This window comes from Pungitius pungitius, chromosome 4 (assembly GCF_949316345.1).
Source record: "Pungitius pungitius chromosome 4, fPunPun2.1, whole genome shotgun sequence".
Lineage (NCBI taxonomy): Eukaryota > Metazoa > Chordata > Actinopteri > Perciformes > Gasterosteidae > Pungitius > Pungitius pungitius.
Window position 1 is genome coordinate 24,254,338 of NC_084903.1, and position 10,349 is coordinate 24,264,686.

Below are 10,349 nucleotides of genomic sequence, written 5' to 3' on the forward strand. Positions count from 1 at the left end.
ACACAGAGACGCAGAGACACAGAGACGCAGAGACACAGAGAGAGACACAGAGACACAGAGAGAGACACAGAGAGAGACACAGAGACACAGAGACACAGAGAGAGACACAGAGACGCAGAGACACAGAGACACAGAGAGAGACACAGAGACACAGAGAGAGACACAGAGACACAGAGAGAGACACAGAGACACAGAGACACAGAGACACACACAGAGACACAGAGACACAGAGACGCAGAGACACAGAGAGAGACACAGAGACACAGAGAGAGACACAGAGAGAGACACAGAGACACAGAGACACAGAGAGAGACACAGAGACGCAGAGACACAGAGACACAGAGACGCAGAGACACAGAGACACAGAGAGAGACACAGAGAGAGACACAGAGACACAGAGACGCAGAGACACAGAGAGAGACACAGAGAGAGACACAGAGACGCAGAGACACAGAGACACAGAGAGAGACACAGAGACACAGAGACGCAGAGACACAGAGAGAGACACAGAGACACAGAGACGCAGAGACACAGAGAGAGACACAGAGACACAGAGAGAGACACAGAGACACAGAGACGCAGAGACACAGAGACACAGAGACACAGAGACGCAGAGAGAGACACAGAGACACAGAGACGCAGAGAGAGACACAGAGACACAGAGACGCAGAGACACAGAGAGAGACACAGAGACACAGAGACGCAGAGACACAGAGACACAGAGACACAGAGAGAGACACAGAGACACAGAGACACAGAGAGAGTACAGAGACACAGAGACACAGAGAGAGACACAGAGACACAGAGAGAGACACAGAGACACAGAGAGAGACACAGAGACGCAGAGAGAGTACAGAGACACAGAGACACAGAGACACAGAGAGAGACACAGAGACACAGAGACGCAGAGAGAGTACAGAGACACAGAGACACAGAGACACAGAGAGAGACACAGAGACACAGAGACACAGAGACGCAGAGACACAGAGACGCAGAGAGAGTACAGAGACACAGAGACACAGAGAGAGACACAGAGACGCAGAGACACAGAGACACAGAGAGACAGAGACGCAGAGAGAGTACAGAGACACAGAGACACAGAGAGAGACACAGAGACGCAGAGACACAGAGACACAGAGACACAGAGACGCAGAGACACAGAGACGCAGAGAGAGACACAGAGACGCAGAGACACAGAGACACAGAGAGAGTACAGAGACACAGAGACACAGAGAGAGACACAGAGACACAGAGACGCAGAGACACAGAGACACAGAGAGAGTACAGAGACACAGAGACACAGAGAGAGACACAGAGACACAGAGACGCAGAGAGAGACACAGAGACACAGAGACGCAGAGACACAGAGACGCAGAGAGAGAGAGACACACAAGCACAAGCATGCAGGCTCCCACAAGCCCCAACACAAGTATCGGGGCCCCAAACCTACACATGCACCCAATAAGAGGGGGGGGGGACTGGAGGGTTCACTGGTGTCAACGGGTTTCAACTGGTTAGGGGGGGGAGGGGGGGTACAGACAGAGGGAATGATACAAGCACTAGATGGTTAAAAGGAATGAAAAAACAAGAGAGACAAAGGAAGAGGACCCGTTTGGGGGCGGGGGGGGGGCAGTCTGACCTATTGACACATAACAAACTGAGGAGGAGCAGGAGGGGGGGGGGGAATGGTGTTTTAAAATGATCCTTTTCCAGTGAGGGGCATGTGACATGTGGATAAATTAGTGTTCTCACACTGCCTGTACAACACGCTACTGTGAACTCTTGCTCATAAGGCTGACACGCAAAGCATTGTGGGTCAGAATAAGAGATGCTTTGGAAAAAGCTGGGCACAGGTGATTGGAGGAACCAACTGTCAATCAAATACTTAGCAGTTCCTTCGGCTTAAAGAGTGGTGAGGTGAGGGAGATGGGGAATACCTGCCTGTCCATCTAAATGATGAGCGTGTGTGTGTGTGTGTGTGTGTGTGTGTGTGTGTGTGTGTGTGTGTGTGTGTGTGTGCGTGTGTGTGAGGAAACAAGCAGTCAGCAGGTGAGTTACAGACAATCGGCTGCTTTTAACAACGCTGTGATTTCTCAAACTCAAACACACACATAAGGAACGAGATTCATCCGGTGAGGTTTAGAAGAAACAAGCAAAAGCTGCCAATGGGCTAAAGGAGGAACCTGGACCACCATCTCATCTCCTCAGGAAATACTGTAGTAAAGACCCCCCCCCCCCCCCAGTCTGAATGAACGCAGTAAAAAGATCAATCAGGGTCTTCAACCAACAGAGAGATTCCTGTGAGTCAGAAACACCTTCACATCACAGTCTGCTGTTCACATTGTGCCTGTGTGTGTGTGTGTGTGTGTGCAGTAGGTGTAAAGTAGGTATTGTCCTCCCGGATGCATATGTATTTATACTGTGTGTGTGTGTGTGTGCAGTAGGTGTAAAGTAGGTATTGTCCTCCCGGATGCATATGTATTTATACTGTGTGTGTGTGTGTGTTTGTGGGGAAGCACCTGCTTGGTTGAACGCGCCTCACATTCACACCGTTTTGGTCAATAACGCAGGAGTCGAGGGGCGGGCTTTACTGCTTTACTGCTTTACTACTTCCTGTTTTGACGCCCGTATAAAATGAAGAAATGAAGAAAGTTGATTTTTGCATAATTTTCCTCCTCAACACTGTCCTTCAGTTTCTCACATTCGACCCACAGGCTCATCAGCTCTTCACCAACCGATAATATATAAATGAATAAAGTCTCCGGTCCACCTGTGGGACGTCCTGCACAGCTCCCTGTGGACATGTCTCCACTCGGCCCTGTGGATGAGGGAGGACGTGTTTCTATTGTCTCTTCTTTCACACCAGTGGGGAGGCTGCTGTATGAATGGAGAACAATTCTCTGCTACCCTTTACCCCCCCCTTCCCCTCGTCCCACTTCCTCTGGAGGCCTCCAGCAGGTCGGGGGTCCGGAGGTCTACCTGTGGAAGCCGTGTCTCTGAACGTGGCCCTTGCTGCTATGCTGGGAATGTGAGCCTCGCAGCCCACAGCTCTATTTAAGGAAGAAGCAGCCGGGGGCCGTCGGACGCTCTCTCCGCCTCCAGTGTCTATGCTCAACGCCCCCCCCCCCCCCCCCCCCCAACAACGCCCCCCTTCCTTCCCTTTACAGGAAATATTATTATTTTTCCTTGGTGGAGGAAATGTTTCCAAACCTGCTGGAAAGAAGGACAGACACACACACACACACACACACACACACACACACACACAAAGAGATGTGTGAACAAGCTGAAGGGGGGGGGGGGGTGTCTGTGCACGCTGTGGGCATCCAGTTTAAAGCTTAGAGCTTTGGGGGGGGACTCCGCGTCCGTCACTGTCACTGCTTCCGCCCACCGGGCCAATCACAGGCGCCAAGGGGCGGGACAAGCGCCTCCATCCTTTGCCCTTCACAGCTGATCATAAACTACATTCAATGTTTCTTGCACACAAATTGAGAAAATGAAGTAGTTTGCACCAAATGTACACAGATACATATTTATATACGTTGCCGCGCTGGCGTCAGCAGCAACGCCGTCGAGCTGCTGACCTTCTGCTGAGTAGGAATCAAAACAAATGTGTAACCTCGCGGACGATGAAGAGCAAACACAGCACCGCACTAACTGGTTTGACCACACCAGTACGTCTGTCAGGCTACACTGGTCGTGTGTGTGTGTGTGTGTGTGTGTGTGTGTGTGTGTGAGATGTAACCCAGCGGTTAAAGAAGCCGGCGCTGGTTCTGTTTGTACGATTTCATCCGTCCCTCAAACGTCAAAGTACAAGCAGAACTTAAAGAGAAGAAGAATCTGTTTATATAGAAATACACGCCCAATCAAACTAGAGGATTTGATTTAAGTTCTTCTTGTAATCGCTCAAATATTTAGTTTCACTTTGAAATAACCATTAGAACCCGGTTATAACTGGGACGTTCACTTTTAAAATCAAAGCTGGTCTCGGGGGGTTAGAATGTTTAGTGTTGCTTGGCAACGCAGTCGGCTGCTCCAGCCTCTCCTCTCTGATCGAGTGTTTCAAGTCGGTTCTGACAACAGACGATTCGGGCCAAACATCGGTAATGAGCGAGGTCCTGGACCGGATCCCCCTCCCATTGTCACGCCGTGTGGATCATAAATAAATCATCCCAAAAGTCCTGTGGTCCGAGCCGGACTCACCATCCAATATGAGGACAGGCGTTGAGCTAAAGTGTCCTACAGGGACACCTGGAGGGGTCCGGCTCTGGATGAGGTCATCTCAACCCACCCGGGGGACTCAAAGACTGTACGTCGTCACGGAGACCGTTGCCATGGGGCTCTCTGTGGAGGTCACTCAGAAATCTGCCGGTTTGAGCTTTCATAAGATGCTTCCAGGATCACTGCTTTATCCAGATGTTTGTTTCTATCCCACCTGTCATCAGGTGATCAGGTGATCAGGTGATCAGGTGATCCGTCCGTGTTCAGAGTCAAACTTCTGATCTGTAAACCCGCTGAGCTCAGACCGCCTCCTCCCACACAACAAGTGCAGTGTGCAGCTGCCCGAGGGGGGGTAGAAGGGGGGGGGGGGGGGGGGCTATAAGGGGAAACCTTATACGCCTGAATGTCTGGTCAGGAGCAGACTGGTCATGTGTGAGATGGACTGGTATCCCTCACCTGTTCTCACCCTCTCTCCCCTTCTCACACACACACACACGCACGCTCACATACACACACAAACGCACACCCACACACACGCACGCACGCACGCTCACACACACACACACACACACACACACACACACACACTTGACCTGTGACAATCTTAAAGCACAAAGGGATTAAATCTCACTCTGCTGGTTAGCCGATCGCGGCTAGTTGGGTTAGCACAGCCGGTAGAGGGTAAAGCACGGAGCAGCTTCTAAATGTAAACAAGAGGTCAAAGTTCAAACACTCGCGACTCCATTAGATGGCACCTTTGGAAGCACTGACATCATAAATGCTTCACGATCATTCATCAAATGTATCTGAGCGAGTGTCTTCCAGATGAAGGACCAACGTAGAGCAGCCTTTAACAGCATCCAAACGCTGATGATGAACGTCTGTCTGTTGGGATCCGAGCCTTAAAGAAGCACAGAAGGCTCCAGTGGGACACCACACCTCTGGGACTTATGAAGCGCTTGATTGCATCATCCCCGCTATGGGTGACCCGGACACGTCGTCCATCTTTGATTCTCTCACACACCTGGGAGCAAGAGGGGAAAAGAGGAGCAGTCTTTATATTGTGTTTTCCCCTCTGGGGGGCTTTGGCAGGTCCGCCTGTCCCCATTGCTGAGGTTCAGTACGAGTTCACAGAACACGCAGTCAACTTCCAGAAATAAACTGTTTGCTCATGCGTGGGCGCGATGGAATAGTTTGGCGCCGAAACCAGAGACGAGTTTCCTCTCCCCCTTCCCTCACCCCCCCGCTCTCTCTTTGTCAATCGGCCAATGAGACGTCTAAAAAAGGGCCAAAGAATGCCGATAAATGTGGAAAAGTGAGTAAAAAAGTGCTGGGATTACTTTCACTGTTAATTATAGAAACTTTGACTCCATTGGCTAAAAGCAGAAGTGTGGTTTCTCTGGGTTTTATCTGGGTTTTATCCTCCATACGGCGCTGTGCTCAGGAGACCTGAGCTCCACTGAAGGTGGAGTCACTTCTCCTTTTTCCAATGCGCCCCCCCCCCCCCCCCCCCCCCAACCCAACTCTCACTGAGCTCCTGACTCTGACGGGCCCACATTCCTAGACAGTATCCCCCCAACACCGGGACCGCTCACCGCCTCGGGCCAGGAATGCTGATCCCCGACCCTCATCAGACGGGGTTTACACATGTGTTCACCACCTCCACCTCCACCTCCACCCGCTTTGTGAACCCAGGGTTCCTTAGCGTTGGTTTTTGCTTGGTGACGGCGAGGACACCTGAGAAAGACAAGGAGCGTTGTCCTTGACAACCGATGCCAGCGTCCACAGGGACAAGGACGGGGACAGGTGGAGAAGGAGGAATTTTGGGATTAGCCGACTGACATGAATGAAGACTCCATGAAACAAAGAGCTCCGCCTCCGTCACCTCCAGCTGCTCGTACACATCGGACCCCCACCCGCCCCGTTCTGACTCAGACAGCCGCGCAGGTCAGCAGCACGCCGCTCCACACCAAAGTACAGTTTGTCATTCAAAACCTAAGCCCCGCCCCTTTACACTAGCACCCTGTCTCGCTGGACTCCTTGCGTGCGAATGAGGAAACGTTCAGATAATGGACCCTAATGGCACATCTGTGCTCACAGGGGTCGGGGGAAATAACGACAACCCAAAAAACTACAATAAACATGAAGCCTGCGGTGATGCAACTCCACCCGCCTCCCCCCCCCCCGCTCCCCCCCACACACATGGGGTGCCAAAACAAGGACGCCTCTCAGCCCGGGAAGTAGGTCACTGAGGAATCCGTTCATTTGTACGCCGCTCTGCAAATACTTGTGCTTTTCCACTCCGCCCAAGAGGCTTCCAGCTGGGCGTTAACCCTTCAGGGCCAGCGGGGGCCCCTCCTGCCTCCAACGTGCTTCAGCTGAGGAAACAAATACCTTAAAATCAACACAAAGCCGACGTACCGGCCTTCATCGGTGAGTAGACAGCAGCCACCACAAGGTCCCGCCGGCACCACGTCACCTGACCGCCGTCTCCACCCACCGCCTTCACAACATTTGCCCACTTCAGCTGACAGGACGCAACCACAAGCTGACGCAGGTGGGAGAAAACAGGAGGGGGCGCGGCCCAGAATCTAATCCTGGGAGGAGGGGGAGGAGGAGGCTGATGTGACCACGTGAAAGGGAAACAACAAACCGCCATATGGAGCGACTCAGGGAAATGCATCATCTACCAGAAGAACTCGGCTCCAGGAGAAACTGAACACAACTTGTTTTATTACTAACCATATAAAACGCCTCCTTTTCTTCACACTACTTGTTTGCATCGCTCCGTTTGTCCGGTGTTCGATTAATCTGTCTGCAGAGCTCAAACTACTGAGGATAAACTACTAAGGAGTTGCAGCCAAGAGAAATAAAACACATTTAACTTTCAGAAAGACGGCGTGTTAAGCGTTAAATTTGATATTTCTAAATCAGGGTCAATCAAAACTGAATAAGTGACATAATCAAGTGAACTGCCATTTCAATCTCTGGTCCAGCTCCTCACTCTCAATGATGGAAGCATCAATACCAACACACCCACAGCCGGTTACCGTGGTTACACCCCCGCATCATTCATCAAGACACAGTCGTTTTACACAAACAACCAAAACGAGCCTCTTTCCCTCCCAGTTAAATGTCCTCCATCTTTGACCGTTGGTCACAGAATGTGAGTGAGGAGGAGCACAAGACGACGTCTCTTTGACTCACACATGCACACAGTGTATGAAACAAGAGATAAAAGCATCACCCCCGTGTCTTCTACCCGCTGTGAACCGCCCTGAACCGCTCTGATGTCTCCGGCTGCACATCCAAACAATAACAGAGCGCCCTGCGTCAGCTGCAGCCTCTGTGTGTGTGTGTGTGTGTGTGTGTGTCACGGCCATTATGTCACCCGGTGCAAGCCAGCAGATGTGTTACTTCACGCAGATGTTGCCGTAGGTGCACACAGACGCTCGGCCCCCACTCCCACCATTGCTTTCTATTTGTCATGAGCCCAGCTGGTTGCCGGGGCGTCCTGTTTCCATGGCCACGCTGCTGCCTGATGCGCCAATCCCAGCCGGAACCCCCCCCCCCCCTCCCTCCCTGGACAAGAATAAAGCGATATAGCTGAGCTCACACTATACACCCCCCCCTCCCCCCACATACCATCAGTGATTCAGCTCTTCATCACTTCTGGTGCATCTGCAGGAATGTTTTAGACAGGAAATGTCTCCCAATGTTTGACTGGAGCCTGAATGTGTGTGTGTGTGTGTGTGTGTGTGTGTGTGTGTGCAGGTCAGGGACTGCAGTACTTTGGGGCGACGTGCCCTTGAGAGCTCTCTGAATTTTTAAAGGCATGGTGCAAAAGAGGGGTATGGAGTGTTGGGGGGGGGTAGGAACAAGCTACTGAAGTTGAAGTCGAATGCCTTCATCTGAATTTGCGGGGGTTCAAATGAGTGATTCTTTCGCCTGTCTGGCCCCCTGTCAACGTGCAACCCAAGCGAGCGGCCCCAGCGTCCTACCTGGGTCGTTGGCCTCCCCCTCCAGCGCCTGCAGCTCGGTGCACTCGGCGAGGGAGTGCTCCAGACACAGCTGCAGGAAGCGGGCCTGGGTCCGGCTCACCCTCTTCAGCAGCGACAGCAGAGCCACCGTCTGCTCGCACTCGTTCCAGCCCTTGAACCAGCTGGCCAGCACGCCCACCTGATCGCGAAACATCATGGTCCGCCAGGGAGGGGGGGCGCTGCGGTGGTGGTTCCCCCTGAAGAACTATACCCTGTAGGACGGGTGCTGTGACCAGCTGTCACTTTCAGGTCTTCTGGGCCCGAACCCGAGCTGGAGCTGGTGCTGGGGGTATTCCCGCTGCTGGTGGTTCCTGTTGTGGATGGGGGAGGGGGGTAGGAGGGGAGGAGGTCGGGGTGGGGTGAGAGGCTCTCTTCTAGCTCTGCATCGGGTGATGTGAGCGGCTTCTTTCGCCTGCCGGGTGGCTCCCGGGGGGGGTTTGATATCCGATGAGTCAGCGTTCTTCCAGCACACGCTGTGTCACACCAGCTTCCGCCTCACTGGCATGTTTCTTCTTCTTCTTCTTCTTCTTCTTCTTCAGGGAATCCCTTGTAAGCCTGCACATGTTAAGTGGAGGAATGAAAAACACATTCACAAACAGACAATGGTGTCCCTCTGTACACGCCTGCCCCTCCTCTCTGTCCTACACATGCCGGCACTTTTACAGTGTGGGGGGGGGGTTATATATACGAAGGCGTCCCTTGTTGCTTCAGCTCTGCAGACCTCATGCTGCTGCGACGTAGCAGACGAAGAAGAAACACTCGCACGCGCATTTATACGTCGCAGAGACGAAAATAAATAGTATTCCTTCTGGTATCCCCCCCCCCATCCCCCCCATTCCCAAAATACAGCTGGAATTTTCCAGGAGGACAGACGCCGCCCCCCCCCACCATATCTTAATGACAGGTTGGCTCCTATAAAACTGCCGCATTTTGAACCCGGGGTCCGGTCCGTGGTGGTGAGGTTCAGCCACAGAGAGGACGGACCCCCCCCCCCCCCCCCCCCCAACAACCTGAGCGTCACTGTCTAAAACTGTCACCCTGCTTCATCAGCACAGAGCGGTGTGTGTGTGTGTGTGTGTGTGTGTGTGTGTGTGTGTGTGTGTGTGTGTGCGCGTGTTCTAACAGATAGAAACGCGATGTTAGTACCGGTCTATAACTGAGTGTCTGGTCCCGGGAGACATGGAGACTGGGTTCGTGTTTTCTCTGTTGGACTCAAAACTGAAGCCGAAAACAAGAGAGAACCAAACAACGGAATTCTTTACTTTTTTTTTAATAAACTTCAGTTTGAGGGTTTGAATCGTCGCAGAGAAGAAAAAAAAAACGGTTCCCGGAGCGGTTGGCGGTTCTTACCTCCTGGAGCGGTTCGCATCGTCGGGTTCGTCTGCGGTACCGGCGACGGGCTCGGCTTGTCTTTGTGCTCTTTTCGGGGAGCGGGGCCCCTTCACTCCGGCTCCGAGGGATTTGCCATCTTGAGTAACTTTTTCCCTCTCTCTCTCTCTCTCCCTCTCCCTCTCTCTCTCTCCCGGGTCTCAGCCCCGCGGTCAAGACGGATGGAAGCGCAGAGGGACTTCCGGTTGGAGCCTTCACAGTAAAGTACTGCAGTGTGAAGAATTTCACTTAATTTATAGGAGATCAGCTCCTAAAACTTTAGTTTCATACCCAGCGTTATCATCGTTCTGGCTGGATAATGTACTCGTGTAGTGTGAATAAGTAAAGACAGGAAGCAGCATGTGAAGCTGGGGAAACACATCTCAGCCTCTCGGTCCATCAGCACCGGTTCCCCCCCAAGGATCTTCTCCTTGAACATCAGCTCCATCACCAAGAAGGTCCATCAGAAGATGTTCTTCCTGAGGCAGCTGAAGAAATTCAACCTGCCACAGACGATGATGGTGCACTTCTACGCGGCCATCATGGCTAACTAACCCATAGAATTATATTTTATTCTATTTTTATGAGAAAATACATTATTACATTATTATATAAATATAGATAGGTTAATAGTAAATATTTTACAATATATCCAGGTTAACAGTCACAACATTTAAACAGGTTAACAGTATGATCAGTCTAGTAGTAGGATGCAGAGCA

The 10,349-nt window shown here is 51.9% G+C and overlaps 1 protein-coding gene across 3 annotated transcripts in view; it reads right to left on the reverse strand.

Moving 5' to 3' along the window:
- samd4a (sterile alpha motif domain containing 4A) overlaps positions 1–9,763 on the reverse strand; it is a 29,320-nt gene extending 19,557 nt beyond the window's left edge. For 2 of the 3 annotated variants that reach the window (XM_062561930.1, XM_062561929.1), the window contains exons 1-2: positions 9,612–9,745; positions 8,223–8,816 (exon numbers count right to left, since the gene is read on the reverse strand). In XM_062561930.1, coding sequence (XP_062417914.1) covers positions 8,223–8,418 — 196 coding nt within the window. In that variant the 5' untranslated portion in view covers positions 8,419–8,816; positions 9,612–9,745. Of the gene's footprint in view, positions 1–8,222; positions 8,817–9,611 lie in introns of all 3 variants that reach the window. The other variant, XM_037488591.2, reaches the window with a different exon arrangement.
- Between the last annotated feature and the right edge of the window lie 586 nt (positions 9,764–10,349).